Source organism: Mangifera indica, chromosome 3 (genome assembly GCF_011075055.1).
Source record: "Mangifera indica cultivar Alphonso chromosome 3, CATAS_Mindica_2.1, whole genome shotgun sequence".
Taxonomy (NCBI): domain Eukaryota; kingdom Viridiplantae; phylum Streptophyta; class Magnoliopsida; order Sapindales; family Anacardiaceae; genus Mangifera; species Mangifera indica.
Genome location: NC_058139.1, coordinates 4,209,331 through 4,227,441, shown reverse-complemented (window position 1 = coordinate 4,227,441; position 18,111 = coordinate 4,209,331). Strand labels below are relative to the sequence as shown.

At 29.7% G+C, this 18,111-nt stretch overlaps 1 protein-coding gene across 3 annotated transcripts; it reads left to right on the top strand.

Moving 5' to 3' along the window:
- The first annotated feature begins 7,811 nt into the window (after window positions 1-7,811).
- Window positions 7,812-11,873, top strand: LOC123211481. 3 transcript variants are annotated; one of them, XM_044630243.1, is made up of 4 exons: window positions 7,812-8,016; window positions 9,438-9,588; window positions 10,933-11,043; window positions 11,421-11,873. In XM_044630243.1, the coding sequence occupies exons 2-4, from the start codon at window positions 9,463-9,465 to the stop codon at window positions 11,640-11,642; spliced, it is 459 nt and encodes a 152-aa protein (XP_044486178.1). In that variant the 5' UTR covers window positions 7,812-8,016; window positions 9,438-9,462; the 3' UTR covers window positions 11,643-11,873. The 3 variants fall into 3 exon arrangements, with proteins under 3 accessions (XP_044486178.1, XP_044486176.1, XP_044486177.1); XM_044630241.1 differs by lacking the exon at window positions 7,812-8,016 and adding an exon at window positions 8,023-8,141; XM_044630242.1 differs by lacking the exon at window positions 7,812-8,016 and adding an exon at window positions 8,045-8,538.
- Window positions 11,874-18,111: the final 6,238 nt, after the last annotated feature.

Here is an 18,111-nt window from a genome sequence, read left to right as displayed (position 1 = left end):
ACCTGATCAAAATCTACGTTGTCCTATATGTCTAGCACACTTCACAGAATTACAAATTGCCTCTTTGTTCTTACATGCTGAATCTTTCAATTGATTGCAATTTCATTGCAACAAATTTTATTTGATCTATATTAATTGTTTTTGTAACAACGATTGGATAGTATTGAATTGAATGAAAACTTACTCTTAATATATGTATTCTTGATATATGGAAGTGATGAATGTTTACCAATGTATTGTACCATGTTATTAGCAAATAACTCTTTAGGAGATCTATCATTATTTTTTTATGACACTATGGTAGTTTCAATCGTATTATTTGTGTTTTAAGTCAAAGTAATATTAAAAGTACGAACATTTTTATAACGACTATTATATATGCATTTAGGGTTTTTACAATCGTTAACAAGTGTTGGTCCTTTTGTTACAAATAAAGGAATAATGAAGAAATATTATCTTATTAATATAACAATTAAATAATGGGTATAAGCTATAACATGTCACTCTATAATTAGGTGTTGGGTGATTTTAAATTATAAATAAAATAATATTCAATCACATGGAAACATGTTATTGTTTTGCACATTATTTGTGTATAATGTTACTCTTAATATAAACATGATACAAGTTATAAATTAATATTAACATATTAACCAGATTATTGGTTTTAGAACACTTTATTAGACATTTTCATTACATAATTAGGTGATGTTGAATAAATGATAAAATAATATTTAATTAAGCGGTGATATATTATTATTAATTGAAATTATTATTCTTTGTTAATGCATATAGTCTCCTCAAAGACCTTACTAATTTATTTAACAAAATTTTATGTTGTAAAAACACAATAAATAATTGCTAAAATTTTATGTGAAATGTGATATGTTTGATCGATCTATTTTTAAAATATCATAAATTAAGGTTAAATTTAAAATATATGATTTTGTCTCTAATATATTGTATTTGACATTTAATATAAGGTACTCGATATATTCACTATTAAAAACACAATATATTAAGATACAATATATTAGAGAAACATACTTGATTAACGATATTCATTATATTCAATTTTTTAAAAATATAATAAATTAAGATTAAATGTAACATGATTGATTTTCAAAGTATAAAAGGTAAGCCTTTGTAATTATAAGGTTGTTGAGTCATAAAATTAAAATAAAAAATGTTAAACCTGTGTAATATATTTTTTGATTTATTTACAAGTACATGGAAGTTATGCCTATAAGGTAATTAGGGTTGGTGGGCTATAAAACATGGAAAGTATGTAGGGCTAGATTTGGTAAGTTGAATGTGAATGGGCTATTTCATACATGGTTATTGCATTTCGCATAGTTGGAAGTAAAAGGCATATAAGATAACCTTTTCAATGGAGGATGACAAAGTTTTGTGTATAAATAGAGATGTCTATAGGCATTTAGAATCAGAATTCATTCACTGTGTGTAATGCTTATGAGATTGAGGTGGGATTTGATTTCTTATTCGAGCCTACAAGCAGTACATACTACTTACACATAGAGATTTAAAAATATTTTTACTTGTTCACTTGAAGATTCTATGTTTCAATCACTATGCAACTTCTAGAGCATTGAGGTGGTGGGATTGATTTGTTTTTCTTTTCCTTCCCGATTCTACAAGCATTGCATAGTGCTTAAACTTAGATACATGTAAATTTGTAGTTCCTTTTCATTTTTGTTTATTTTTCTATCATTTTATGTTTATTATCATCACTATAAATATTTGTTTGCAGTTGTTAAAGGTTATATGTGGATATTTTTTATGCTTTTATATTGTACAAAAATTTTAATGTTTTTTTTTCATTTTGAAGTCTTCTCTAATGAATTTCAATATCAAGTAATTGTATAAATATCTCATGTATAATATTATCTCTAATTTTATACTTATATTCTATTGTCCTAAAAATATCAAGGCTAAAAGACTTATTCCCACCTAAGTTTTAGTGTAAATATACATTTCCATCTACGGGGTTTTGAAAACCTAAATACTCATCCGTCAATCAAATTTTGGTAGATTTTTTTGTTAAAAATAAGAGTAAATTTATTATTTTACCTTCTATATTAAAAAAACATAATTTTATATCATTTTTTCCTTAGGTTTTGAAAACAAAAAATTTCACCTCATTTTCAACTTTGAAAAGTGATTTTTTTTCCTTTTACATCTCTAAGGTTTTCTTCACTCCAACAATATTGACCACCACCATCTCTAGCATTTTCCTCCCTTTGACTGCCTCCCTCAACAAGCAAAGAAGAAGACGTTGTTTATGTCAAGGAAGAGTCAAAGACGTGTTCTTCGTCGAGGAAGAGACAAGGACATGTTCTTCATCTGTCGAGAAGGGAGGCAACCAAGGTAGGAAAATAGTGGAGATGGTGGTCATCATCATTGTTGGAGAGAAAAAAATCTTAGAGATGTAGGGGTTTTGGGGGGGGGGGGGGGGGGGGGGGGGGAGTCACTTTTCAAAGTTAACACTGGAGTAAAATTTTTAGTTTTTAAAATATTAGAAGAAATGAGATAAAATTATATATTTTTTAATATGAAAAGTAAAACAATAATTTTATCTTTAACCGTAACAAAAAAATCTACAAAAGTTGGTAAATAGGTAAATATTAAAATTTTTAAAACCACGGATAGAAGTTTATATTTGCACTAAACCTTAGGTGGGAATAAGTCTTTTGGTCAAATATCAAATCCTCACTTGGATTTGACTCACCTGGGTTAGGCTTGTGGTCACTCTTAATTATATTTTTTACATGATTTATTAATCCGATATGATATAATATGAAAAATATCAAAATAGGGTTTTTTTTTTTTACACAAAATTTAATTTAATTGATCTAACAATTCTTGAAATTAAAATGAGTCGTGTTAAGGTTGATGCAAAAAACAAACCAAATTAACTTGAACTTGTAATTATTTAAAGAAATGCAACTTTAGCATAATTTGTTAGTAACAAATTAAAGAGGTTTTGAAGGATATGTATCAACAATTAACATTTTTACATATTATATATGGTTGTAATTACTATGATTATTCTTGATTTTTATTTACAAGTACATAAACATGTAAGAATTTCAATTATTATTGATAATTGTCTTTCAATATATTTTTTAGGGAAATTATAAAAAATGGCCAAAATACCTCTCCATTAAGTAAAAATGCCTAAATTCACTATTTTAAAGCAAAAAAGCCCAAATTTCCTATTCCTAAGCAAAAATGCCCATAACTTTTTCTAAAATATCAAAATTACCCTTCCTCTCATATATATAAACCCCCTCACTCACTAAATATTGAGTTGGGGGAAAAAGTTACTTTTTTGAAATTGCAAGGGCGTTAATAGATTAGAAAATTACTGAAAGGGCAAGGGAAAATATTGGACCTATTTGTAGTAGAAAATTTTTCAGGGGGTAAATTGATTATTTTCATACCTAGGGTTTCTTGACGTGTAGTTTTCGAATTTTATATCCGTTTTTTTTGTTTTAGGGTTTTTCAATATGTAGTTTTCGCAATTGAGATTTGTTTTTTTTATTTTTGTGCTTTTTTGTCACATTTTACGATATAATGACTTAATTTCGGCTCAATATTTTGGTTTTTTCATTTATAGGATATATCGATTCGTATTTTTCAGATTTCTGAACGATTTTTTGATTAGTTACATTTTCACATATTTCAACTGATAGAGTTCGAATTTCAATTCCGTTTTTTCGATTTTCACAATTTTAGGATAAATCGAGTCTTGTTTTCAGATTTTCTAATGATTTTTCGATTATTCGCATTCTATGACATTTCAACGTATAAAATTTGAATTTCGTTTTCGTTTTTTCAAATTTCGCCATTTTATGATATATTGATTCTTATTTTCCAGATTTTTGAACGATTTTTTAATTGTTGATATTCTAGGCTATTTCAACGTTTAGAATTCGAATTTCAGTTTCGTTTTTTCGAATTTCACCGTTTTAGGACATATCGACTCGTATTTTGAAGATTTCTAAATGATTTTTCGATTATTGACATTTTATGGTATTTTAAAGTATAAAATTTGAATTTCAGTTTTATTTTTTCAATTTTCATCCTTTCAGGATATATCGATTCGTATTTTCAGATTTTCGACTGATTTTTTTGTTGTTAACATTCTAGGGTATTTCAACATATAGAATTTGAATTTTATTTTCGTTTTTTTGAATTTCACCGTTTTAAGATATATCGACTCGTATTTTTCATATTTTTGAATGATTTTTCGATTGTTGACATTCTAGGCTATTTTAACGTTTAGAATTCGAATTTCAATTCTGTTTTTTCAAATTTCACCATTTTAAGATATATCGACTCCTATTTTGAAGATTTCTGAATGATTTTTCGATTATTAACATTTTATGGTATTTGAAAGTATAAAATTCAAATTTCAGTTCTATTTTTTTGATTTTCTTCCTTTTATGATATATCGATTTGTATTTTCAGATTTTCAGTTGATTTTTTCATTGTTAACATTCTAGGGTATTTCAATGTATAAAATTTGAATTTTGTTTTTGTTTTTTTGAATTTCACCATTTTAGGATATATCGACTCATGTTTGATAGTAACATCACTCAAATCACATATAAAATGAAATCAACTACATATTCATATATAATGACAGATAAAGTACATCGTACACATACGCACATACAATAAATATATACATAAGAACATATGAAAAACAATAAATATATGCATAAGAACATATGAAAAACAATAAATAAACAACGAGCTAACTAAATATACACCGATGAGCTACTCGATACAGTGAAAATACAACTGCGATGCTAAACGTCGACGCATAGAGGTAGACGACTCTCGGGAAAAATTGACACTCCGTGACAACGCCAAACACTAAAAAAATCGTAACATAAAAATGCCACAGTCACCGGAGCCCTCCCCCTGCTGAGGGACATCCGTCGCTTGATATAACGTGAGGGGATCACGTCGTGGAGTCTACCCAAAAGATGTCCAGAAGCTTGTCGCCTTTAATAATGCGGGTATGAATGCCATGTATGGTTGCATCCGCTGCTCCAGACACCTTATATTCCTCGAATATGATTCCTCAGAATCGTACACCGTAATAGACCACTCACAAAAATCTATAACCTCGGCCACCCAATGTGCGCAGTCGAAGTTTATAGGGATGTAAACGTATAAACAGTGACAAAAAACAATTGATTATAAACTAATTCAACATAAAATGTTATGAAAATGCATATATACTATACCTTATCGAAAAAACAGAACTGAAATTCGAATTCTAAACGTTGAAATACTCTAGAATGTCAACAATAAAAAAATTATTCGAAAATCTGGAAAGTATGAGTCAATATATCCGAAAAAGGTGAAATTTAAAAAAATGAAAATAAAATTCGAATTCTGCACATTGAAATACCATATAATGTTAACAATCAAAAAATCAGTCGAAAATATGAAAATATGAATCAATATATCCTGAAAGGACGAAAATTGAAAAAAATGGAATGGAAATTCGAATTCTATACTTTGAAATATCTTAAAATGTCAATAATCGAAAAATCATTTGGAAATCTTTAAAATATGAGTTGATATATCCTAAAACAGTGAAATTCGAAAAAACGGAACTGAAATTTGAATTTTAAACGTTGAAATACCCTAGAATGACAACAATTGAAAAATCATTCCAAAATCTAGAAAATACGAGTCGATATATCCTAAAACGGTGAAATTCGAAAAACGAAAATGAAATTCGAATTCTATACGTTGATATACCATAGAATATGAACAATTGAAAAAACGGAATTGAAATTTAAACTCTATCAATTAAAATACATAAGAATGCCACTAATCGAAAAAATCGTTCAGAAATCTGAAAAATACGAATCGATATATCATAAAACGGTGAAATTCAGAAAAATGAAACTTAAATTCAAAAAAACGAATTGATATATCCTATAAACGAAAAAACCGAAATATTGAGTAAAATTAGGTCATTACATCGTAAAATATGTCTGAAAGGCACAAAAATAAAAAAATTGAATCTCAAATTCGAAAACTACATATTGAAAAACCCTAAAACAGAAAAAACGGATATAAAATTCGAAAACTACACGTTGAGAAACCCTAGATGTGAAAATTATCAATTTACCCCTTGAGAAAATTTCTATTACAAACATGTCCAATATTTATCCCTTGCCCCCTCAGTAATTTTCGAATCTATTACCGCCCTTGTAGTTTCAAAAAAGTAAATTTTCCCCCCAACCCATGGTATCACGACAGCAGTCCACTGTCATATGACAAATTTCAGAAACGCCCGCAGTGGACTAATCTATGACGGCCAACTCCCTAATGTTTTAAAAAAACCACTTAACCCCCTAACCCATTATCAATGTCTCTTGACAATGGGAGTATTCGTCATGATCGTGGGATCCACTGTTCCCATAGTCAGATTGCTGATTGCTTTGGATGCATTTTTCGGCCAAAAATTTGTCATTTCGGCCTCCAATTTCAACACAAATCAAATTTACATATACTATAACACAAAACCCCACAACAAATTTAACGAAAACAGTCAAGAATCAAAACATTTTAAGCATTGTTCAAAATCGAAACTCTAAAGTTTCAAACCGTAAAATCTCACTCAAATCTCAATAATATGAACAATAACTTGATTCAAACAAAATTATGAAAGATATACTAACCTTCTTGACCATTTTCGATCGTCAGAAATCTACTTGACAGTGGGACAGTGGAGAGAGTGCGATTTTTTCTTTGGATTTGCATAATGACCGTGGCAGTTTTACAGTGGAAAATATGAAAATTTGCCTTGTTTATATATATGGGCAGTTTGGTCATTTCACAAATGTTGGGCAATTTTGCTTTAACTTGGTTGTTTTGGGTAATTTCGCTTAGACCCCTTTAATTTTGGCCTTTTTTTATAATTTTCTTTTTTTTTAATTTATTCATAATAAATTCTATTAAAATAGTATTTCTCTCAACATTTGATTCAGTTTGGATTATTTTCATATCAACCGTAACTCTGTTTTAGTTTTAAGTCATATCAATTTGACCTAAATTAAATTTCATGTGAAAAAACTCAAACTTAGTCTGATTTTTTTGTGTCGTATTAAGTTAATGAATCGTATTAAAAATTGACTATTTTATATTAAGTTAAAGTAATTTGGTAAAAAAATTAAAATGCTAATATCACTTAGAAAAGTAAAAATAATAAATAATTTTATATCAATTCAAGTTGTGTCAAGTTAATCTAAACATATTTTAGATTGGATTATTTTTTATACGTATCTAATTCAAGTCAACTTAGTGTTGAAGGCTTTTAACTTAGAATCCAAACTAACATAATATAAATACAGTTTAATGGCACAAACTATCATGTCTATGATAACTAGGGATGAAAATGTTTGTAGAACAAACATGTGTGGGGCAATGTAGTTTATTCATTATGACAAAGAGCCTATCAAAAGATTAAAAATGTAAGATGTCAACCAGAGAGCCCACCTTCCCACAGAGTGGTCGAGCCTTCCCCACCCCAACCTTTCTTGGTCACGAAGTGGCGTGTGTGTAATTAACTCGCCAATTAATATTTTCCAGGTTGAGTTATATTATATACATTAATAAAATTATGTGTAATAATAATAAGGTAAATACAAATTTTTACATAAATAATTTTGAATTAGAATTTAGAGACGCTCCAATCATAATCATTGTTTAGATGCATGCACAGCATGACTTGTTGGGCCTGAGGAATGACCCGGGGGGTTTGGAGCAGTACCATTTTTTCATTCTCTCGGCCTAGCGGTGGACTGCGGGATTTTTGAAGCTCCCAATTCTAGTCGATCGACGGTTTTTCCTATTCCTGGCTGCAGATTCACCGTCAAACTCAACACTAAAATTCTTTAATCTCTCTACTACCCCTCATTCTACTCAGAATTTCCACTTTTTTGTGCTTAGTCGGAAGAAAAGGAGGGTCTTATTTGTTTTCTTGTGTGCGCTTTACCATTGACTGTTACTCACCAATCTTGATTTGCTTGAGCTCACAGGGGACACGTTCTAAGCATTTATTCTTTTCTGTTTCTGCTCAAATTTCGGTAGACACTGAGTGCTGCTTCTGTTTTCAAGCTATGATTTTTTTAATTTTTAATTTTTGGATTTAAATGGGATAATTTGCATATCTAGGGTTAATGATTTTTTAACCATTTGTGTTTTCAGGGTTACTTTTCACAAGCAGTCTTTTTCTTCTTTATTTCTCTCTCTCACATTTTCGCATTTACAATCTTCACCATTCTCTCTCAATTCTATTGGATTGTACAGATTTTCACCAGAAATGCCCATATAATCTTTTTATTTCTGTTTATTATTATTATATATAAAATAATTAAACTGAGAAAATACTCTGGGTTTATTGGATTCTGCTTTTCTTAAGCAAGCTTGCTTTCTGGCCTTGTTTCAGAAAAATAGTCTTCTTGTAGCTGCTGTATATGCCTTGTAAGGCCTCAGGGAACTTAATTTAAGCTATAATTCAGTTGTTTTTTTTTAAACTTTGTCAGTAAATATCACTCTTTTGTTTTTGGTGTAAAATTTAATCTGAGTTGTTTTTTCTTCCAACTTAAAAAGAAAAAGAGAGAGAAGGTCCTTTATAAGTTTGTTCTTGTTCTCCATATTTTTTCCTTTAATCATTTCTAAAGAAAAAAATTTATGTTCTCTAATTTTTATTTGATGAATAAATATCATGTATATTGTTTATTGGATTAAGAATTGTATGATGGAAGGGAACGTAAATATGTAAAGAAAGTTATAAATCAAGGATATGTGATGTTATTGTGTTTGTGTATTGATTGACAAATGGAGGGCTTTTTTTGTCTTCAACATCGCTGTTGATTTCAAGTTAAATTTCTTATTGAATTCTGTTCTTTTTCTTAAATTTACATACTTTATTTCATCGTTCATTGACTATCTTCCACCAAATTGAGCAATAAGTACTTGTAAATCCGATTGTAAATGACTCTCATGGTTGTTTTGGAAACCCAAACAGCACATCAAACTGAAGTTTTCATATGCTGATTGAATGATTCAATATAAGAAAAAAGATGTACTTTATCTATGTGATTGTGTGTGCTCACCCGCTCATGTGCATTTTACTTTAGCTGGATGAATTATGGTGCAACATATCTTTCAGGTAGATGGGAAAATTGGTTTACTAGGGGAGAAAAAAAAGAAGTTAAAAACACCTCTAAGTAGCATCACCATAAAAATACAATTTTCTTAACAACCAATAAATGTTAAAGTTTTTTCTGCAATTTAAGGTAATGTTACTGAAAATTGGCAATTTAATGCTCTTTGAGTGTAAAACTTATTTTGTTGAATCATGTTTATATTTTGTGTAGGAATACATACATGTTGAGTTGGTGAATGGTTAGAATGGATAAGTTATTAGAGTTTGGTAGAAGAGCCATGTTTTATGTGAGAGTTCTTTCTGGATATGAAGAACGAAGAATTCGATCTTACAGGTTGCAGCTTGATAAGCGTCTCCAACAGGTAGGTATTACTTACTATTACATAAATTTGTCATCACTGTTCTTCTGTTGATTTATGATATAATGTCTTAGTATGCCTCAAGTTCTGCCTTGTTGTAGTTTTAGTCCTGTTTGAGTTCTATCAAATGCTACCACAAAGAATGTGCCAGTGGTTAGTATTTGTTTACAAGTTGATTAAAGCCATGGATTAGATGATGCAACCCAATATTTACCATTTTATGTGATGATATGTCTTGACGAATTTTTGGCTGGCCTGGCGCAATCCTACACTTGGTTGGCCAAACTGTTTGAAAGGAAATTAAGAGATTGCAGGTTGAGAATGCAAAATCAGAGAATGTGTTGGATATTTCTAGGAAAATAAAGGTTAAAAATGATGAAGAAAAAATAATAAAAGTGCCAAACCAGTCCATGTTGTGTCAACCCACTGGTTGATCTCCCTGGCTGGACACAGCCAAATGTCATGCCAACCAGCCCTCAACATGGTAAAATTTTTCTCATGGTGTGCTGAGCTGAGCCAATACAGTGAACAGGCTGGTTGTACCTGGGACTATATGATCTTATAGGTTGGTGTTTTACCTGGGAATGTAGTATATAATGGTGTCAGAACAGGAAAAATGAAATTATTACACAATAGAGGTCAATGGAACCATGTTGCCTTGGAGAAAGGAAACAGAAAATATGTAACTTCTTTATGGAACAACTTATCAATCTAACATATAACTTCTTTTTCATTTTTGGGTAAAGGAGGAGATAGTATGTATTGTGGATCTTAGACAGGTGTTTATGGGCTGTCTTTATGTAAGGTGGAGTCTCCTTTGGGTTTTTGCCGTAATTGTGCTCTGCTGTGATGCTGTCCACGTTGTATTTTCTTCTTTTAATAAATTTTTATATAATTTCCTAGTTTCTTACATTTAAACAACAAAATAAAATAAAAACATTTGAATTTTTTAAACCAACCATGAATACTGGTTTCACATCTTGTTTTATTAACTCAGGAAGTCAACGTGAATATTTCCAAAACTTGGCATTTTTATTGTTATCCAAACTCTCATTTTTATCAAGATATCCAACATTAGATCATGATGATCGTGTTTTTTTTAAGGACACTAAGGACTGTGTCGAAGTGTAATGCCATGTGTAATCACAAACTGTATTTTACCTTAATTTTCACTCTTTCCATCATATTTTATGTTCTGTTTTGGCTTATTGCATTTTATTGGTTTCTTGATTTTAGCTTTCATCATTCTCATAAACACATGATACTTGTGGTCCACAAGTTTTCAGGGAAATTTCGACCTAAAATGATCATCTTAATAAGCTTTTACCTCTCTTCTTCTCTGGACAGGCACAAGAAAGGAAGACAGCCTTAAGAAAACTCCCTGAGCAAGCCATATTAGGGGAGGTTCGCCGTATGGTTGAGGAGATGCAGAATTTAAATAAGAAGCTAGAAGAAACAGTAAGCTTCATGCCTTTGGATAACCTAAATTTTCAAATGCAGTTGATTCTATGAATTTCCATATGTTTATCTTTTAATTCTCAGTGTTTCTATGCTAATCCTTGTTGATTCAGGAACTTGCATAATTTCTGTTGTGTTTTAAAGAAATACCACATGTAAGCAAGACTAAAAAATTATGTTGGTTATAAGAGTAATTTGATATACTTTTCTGCAATTTTTTTATGGAATCCTCCTAGGTTAGTTATTTTCATTTAATTTCGAGGCTTTATGTTTTTTTTTTATTTTGCAGCTTATTTTTGCCACTTTGTCTGCAGTTAAATTTCTCCTTTTTAAGTTCCAGTTTCCCTTGTATAAATAAAATATGTCTTCCTCTGCAGGAGGCTGCCATTGAAGAATACTTCAAACCAATTGACAAGGAAGCTGAGTATATAATGAAAATACAGCTGGAAGGAGAGGAGAAGACAATGAGGGAGATGATGGCAGCTATGCAGAGACAGGCTTTGCTTGAGAAGGCTGAAGCAGAAAAACTTGCAAACAAAAAGGAACATACCGAGGAACCGGCATCCACCACTGCTGAAAAACATGCTGAGATGAGATAATTTTTTGAAATGCTGTGGGTTTGTGGTAGAAATTGAATTGATTCTGAACAGAGCATGTTCCGTAGAGCTTTTTTTTTTTTTCATTCTGAGATCAATTTATTTTTATGCCTTCTGGCCATGGTCCCTCCATACAGTTGAGGACTTTAAAAATATCTGATTTAGATAAGCAACATTTTGTCAGATTATTAATTACAATCTCAAATAAGCAACAGAGAGCTTATGTTGTACCAATGATTTATTAATGGGGGATTGAAATTGATTTCATGAAGAAAAAAAAAAAAAAAAGCAGTCTCGAGCATTAATTGGCATCACTGATCATATTACACTCAAGAGTAAACTGGCTTTTTAATCGAGGGACAGAATGGGAAAGCTGTATAGAACTGAAGTTGGCTGATAAGATTGGAAGTCTGTTGAGTGTACTTATGCTGGATAGATGCATGAACTTTTTCCTTTGAATTCTGATTTTCGAGGAAGGTGAGATTGGATTTCTGGTGGTGATGTTGAATCAACTGAGCTGATTGATTCCTTGATGCAGGTATCTTTCACCAACCATACCTTTTGTATAGTTTCTTTGTCAATTTTTTTACATGATGAATTGGCTTTTGGGAATTGGATACCTGTTAGTAGGAGACATCTTTTGCAATTTAGTATTGTTGCTTTCTGGGTGATCTCTTCTTGGTTAAGAAAAGCCAATATTCTAAAAGGCAAAACAGGTATTGAATCAACTGAGCTAATTTTGATTCCTTGATGCAGGTATCCTTCACCAACCATACCTTTTGTATAGTTTCTTTGTCAATTTTTGTACATGATGAATTGGCTTTTGGGAATTGGATACCTGTTAGTAGGAGACATCTTTTGCAATTTAGTATTGTTGCTTTCTGGGTGATCTCTTCTTGGTGAAGAAAAGCCAATATTCTAAAAGGCAAAACAGGTATTGAATCAACTGAGCTAATCGATTCCTTGATGCAGGTATCTTTCACCAACCATACCTTTTGTATAGTTTCTTTGTCAATTTTTGTACATGATGAATTGGCTTTTGGGAATTGGATACCTGTTAGTAGGAGACATCTTTTGCAATTTACTATTGTTGCTTTCTGGGTAATCTCTTCTTGGTGAAGAAAAGCCAATATTCTAAAAGGCAAAACAGGGGCAAGATCAGCTCGTGAATTGGGCTTGGAAGCCTAATCCAAACCTGTCTGAAATGGTGTGGGATTAAGAACTGCATCATTGTGCGTTACAGAGAATTGTATTTTATTTACGAAAGGACCTTATTCTTTTTATAATTGAATTAATTATACTAAATAAATAAAATTTTTGATCTAATAACTTGAAATTCCTCCTTTTGTTACTTAAAACTAAGGAAATTTTGGTTAACCCCAGGCGGAGAAAGATTGATTAGACTTGTGCTGGGTTGATGGTCAAAAGTAGTTTAAAATAATTAGTGTAAATTATGGTAAAATCAATTTCCAAGGCAGGTCGAGGACCACAATAATAAAACTTTAATTCTATGTAATTCAACAAGACAATAACATGTATGACCTCATTTTCATCCACCTTCTAACCGACCAAACAACAAACTTTCAACATCCTCCATCATTCTACCTTCATAGCCTTTAAACCTAATAATTTCTGCCTTCTTACAAAAAAATAATATTATCAAGAATTAAAAAATTTTCAAACTATAATAATTTAAAGGTGGACAAAATATGTAGGATAACTTGCGGGTAAATAACTCCTAATCGATAAAAACAACAAAGTATTTTGTATTTTCAACAGTAACAAAAGCTATCAAAGAATTTTCCCACCGCCCAAACATCAAATCAATTTTTTAGATGGTTTATGTTAAGAAGGTGAATAGTGTTACTCCATTATTATCCAAAATTACTTTAAATTAATAAGTTTATGTTGGAGGTGACAAATCCTTGATATATTGGTTTGATTGGAAGGTGGGATAAGATTATGAAGTATATGGAAAGAGACTCTATATATAATTTGCCTACAATCAACAACAACCCCTCTTCTTTGCATAATCACCCATAGCCTTTTTTATTCTTTTAAAGATGCCTTTTCTTGTCATCTCACCTCCTTGATATTAATACTTTTTTCAGTATCATATATTATGAAAAAATAAAAATAAAAATAAAAGCTTTTGTTTGAAAGTAGAACAAAATAAAATTATATAAGTTATCATCCCCAAATAATGGATATATATTTAACTCAAAGCTATAATTTGGTCATGGCACTTGGATTGTACAAACATGTGAAAGTATCCATAATTTAGGGATGAATGCCTATTGAATTGACTTTCATGATCTTTTTCCCTTATTCTAAAACTAACAGAAACCAATAGGTTTAGTTCGATATGGGCACTAACTACTGATATAGTAGTATATGATTATATGATTTTAGAGTAGAAGAAAAAGTAAACAATCACATCACCTGATCATATATTATTATCTTAGTTTGTACATATAAGTTTATAAGACTTGTTAACATACATAGTTTTATTCATATTCAATAACATCAAAATCCCACAAAAAGAAGAAAGGTATTTTTCTTATATTTTCAATTAAGATGTATAATTCCCATCAACTATTATTAAAATTGACCTTGCACTAAAGTAGAAGAAAAGCATCTTTTCATAGGGAACTCAGACTGGATCCACATGGGCCTAGATGGGTTAAGACATTGGGCCAGATTAGGCCCATATGAGTTAATAATTTTCGCAAAGTCAAATATAGAATCCGGCATTAGATATCTTTCCTTAGAAGGAAAAGGATTTTGTACAATAAATAAAGATCACTTTGCAATATCTGACTTTCTAGCCCCTTGTTTTTTTTTTTTTCTAATTTGTGGCTACATACAAGTGATTTTTACTTATCTTCTTTATTCACCAAAAGTGCTTTATTTTTATTTCAAATTTATTTTTGCAAAATGGGAAATGTAAAACATGACTAATTAATTACTAGACAAGTGGATGGATGGTCCTAATAAAGTTAGTTGATTTTATTCAATTATCAATGAAAATGTAACAATTTTAACTTATCTCTTTAGACTCATTTACACCAACTATGTCACCAATTGCAAATCCTGATCAGAGCCCACCATCATCACATTCAATTTTTTTTTTCTCAATATCTAATCCTTTCATATATTAAAAAAATCATATTCTAAACACAACAATTGACTTATTCACATCCATTCTCTTGGGTTAATGGGTGGTTTTTAATAATATTCTTCGTCTTGTCTTATCAAAAGCTTGGACTTTCAAACACCCATTAAATTTCCTCATGTTCCCATAATACTCCCATGCCATGGCTGACCAACTACTATGGTGATTTATTTTTATTGCAAATTAAATAAAAATAGATATATGTATTATTATTACATATAATTAAGAGATAATCTATATAAGGATAAAACAAATAGTTTATTTAAAATGTCATTTCAAAGTTGATGATTATTTACTTGAGGGGAATATTTTATAGTGTTTAAAAGACAGACAGATGTTGAATAATGGAATAAAAACTTTGGATGGACTGATTATTTTCCCCCTTTCAAGTTATTAAATATGCTTAAACATCATTATCATCACACTAATAAAAATCTTCTGCCTTATTTATTTGGGTTCATTCTCAAGTAATACACACTATATAAATATAATATTAAGGAGTAACGGCAAAGGCTACCGATAGGTAATTATAAAAAAAGAAAAATCATAATCTAAAATAGAAAGTTGTGAATTATTTATATAATTATAAAAAAAAAAAGAGGCTCAAGTTTTATACATAAATAAGCCTGTCTCTCCAAAATGATAGATATGCCTTAACTATTAAGAGATTGATTGACATATTTAAATAAAATAAAAATATTTAAATAATAAATAGTAATTATGTCGTGAAAGAGGAGTAATGGGACCAATTTGTTTTACTTTTCATTTATAAACCTTCCACGTGTTCTTGTTCTACTGGGCCTTTGTTTGAATGTGTTTCTGGTTAAACCTAATTCTCAAACTCTTCCCAAATGTTCTTTTTAAAGACGCAAATTTCTATGCTTGAATTCTTAAATAAACTTTCAATAATATTTGACCCTACAATTAGAAATGTTTCAACAAACATTTCTAATACAAGTTGGCATAATCATGCCATTCCATATAACAACAACAACCCTAACAGTATAAATATGTGTCGAAATTTCTTAGTTGATAGAAAAAATTTCTTCTAACTTTAACTTTTTAGTTTGACATTTTTTCTCGAACAAAATAATAATAAATTTTATTTGTTATAAAAGATTTGATTTGAAATAAGTCTGATTGCACATTTATTAGTACATTAAATTGGTACAATATAATCAATTTTACAAAAGGACTGAAAGGTCATTTCCTTCAATTCCCTATGCCAAAATGTTGACATAAACAACAAAATTGAGTTAATAGATAATAAACAATAATAACACATAAGTTGTATCGATTTGTAACAATTGTATTTTATTCCGATAAAACTATTTATATTTATTTTAGGTATATATTTAACTTGTATTATTATATAATTTGATAAGTTTGAATTAAAGATAAAATAGTATTTAATCACATAACGACATATATAAATGTATATATATTTATATATTTAAAGTAAATAAACATAGTATTACTTTTTTTTTTTTTTTAATGAGTAAATGCAACCACCTAATTTTAATTTATAAAGTCTTCCTTCCATTATAGCTATAGTTAATTTTTTTTCTAAGCATCACCTTAGAGATACCGCCAACTTGTGTCTAGCCTGTCTGATTTGTTGGATTATCCAAGATTTATTATCAATAATTAACCTTTTCTTCTTTTTCTTTATTATTATTATCATTTTGGCATCTTCCAATCAACATTTAAATTGTTATAGTAACATATATATATATATATATAAACACATGCTTAAGAAGGTGATTATTTGTATTAACACATTTTTTTTTTGGTTGGTCTAATGAGATGAAAATGGATTGACAAATCCCAATTTTATTTTTAAACTATGGCCAAAGGACTTATTCCCACCCAAAGTATCTTATTTTCTTAAGTTTTTATCTCTTAATTTTAAAAATCTTATTTATCTATCCATGAGTGGTTAAGTCTATTAGTTTTAAGATAAAATCGTCATTTTATACATAATATTAAAAATAAACTGAGATTTTATTTTTTCCCTTAAACCTAAAAAACTAATCATTTCTCCCTTAGATTAAATTTTAAAAAAATAACATTTTCCCTCTTAAGGTTTAGTTTTCAAACTTTGACACTATTTTCGGTGCCATTGTTGATGACCTTTCATTCTCGATGTTTTCTCTCTCTCTGATAATCTCTCTTCTCTCACTTGGACCCTTGGTTAATATCGATTGAAGTCAAGAAGGCGAAAAACTTTATCTTTTCAGCTTCAATTGACATTGGTCAAAGGTTCAGGTGAGAGAAGAGAGATTGTCATATGGAGAGGAAACATCGAGAGAGAGAGGAAGTATCGGGAGGGAGAGACCGTCAACGATGGTATTGGAGTTTGAAAATTAAAATTTAAGAGGATAAATGTTATTTTTTAAAACTTAATCTAGAAATAAAATAGTTAGTTTTTAGGGTTTAAAGAGAAAAAATGAGCAAAAAAATTTAAAAGATTAGAGTTTTGTTAATTTTAACCGTTTATGAATAAGTAAATGAGATTTTTAAAATTAAAAAATAATAATTTTAAAAAAATATGATACTTTGAATGAGAATAAATCCTTTGGCCTTACACTATTATTAATAATAAAGTTATTATCCAAAATAAAATTATGTATAACCTAAAGAAAACTCCGTATGCATAACGTTATTTTTAACACCCAATTCGTAAAGAGAGAGAGAGAAATGAAAGTTGTCATAGTGAGAATGGAAACAACATACACTAGAGAAGCGTAGAAGTGGTCGAACAGGGCCAACAGTTTGTGAGTTCTCCTTGGGACCCACCAATTACGCTCACTACTACCACCAAATATTACCATCCTCTACCTTCCACGTGTTAACTTTCATTTAATCTCTACCCTTAATTTAACCAACCATTTTCCTTTTATTTATTTATTTTTAAAATACTTAAAAAGGTTAATTTCTACTTAAGGATAATCATTTATTTATTTTATTAAAATTTAATGTCAATAATTTAGATTTCAGTGATTGGTCACATCTTGGAAAATTGTGATTGAATGGACGGTCTGACTGGATGACATGGTGACGAAAAGATTCGTATAAGCATTACATAGGAAAGCATAGTAGAGATATTTTTGTATTTAATTAATTTACAAGGCAAGACTTTTCTTTATTGACTAAATCTTTGGTAAAGCCCAAAGAATTTGTCATTCTTAGCCGTCGGATCGATAGAAAATTCACTGAACTTGGTTTCGAGTCAAAATCTTATTGATCGTGGAAAAATAATTCAATCAGACGGCTGAGATGAGATTTGTACAACTT

Excerpts from the sequence above, each read along its gene's own strand:
- LOC123211481 (XM_044630243.1), top strand. The coding sequence starts at position 9,463 with ATGGTTAGAATGGATAAGTTATTAGAGTTTGGTAGAAGAGCCATGTTT. Across the intron at positions 9,589-10,932 it reads TTGATAAGCGTCTCCAACAG|GCACAAGAAAGGAAGACAGC; the intron begins GTAGGTATTACT and ends TTCTCTGGACAG. Across the intron at positions 11,044-11,420 it reads ATAAGAAGCTAGAAGAAACA|GAGGCTGCCATTGAAGAATA; the intron begins GTAAGCTTCATG and ends CTTCCTCTGCAG.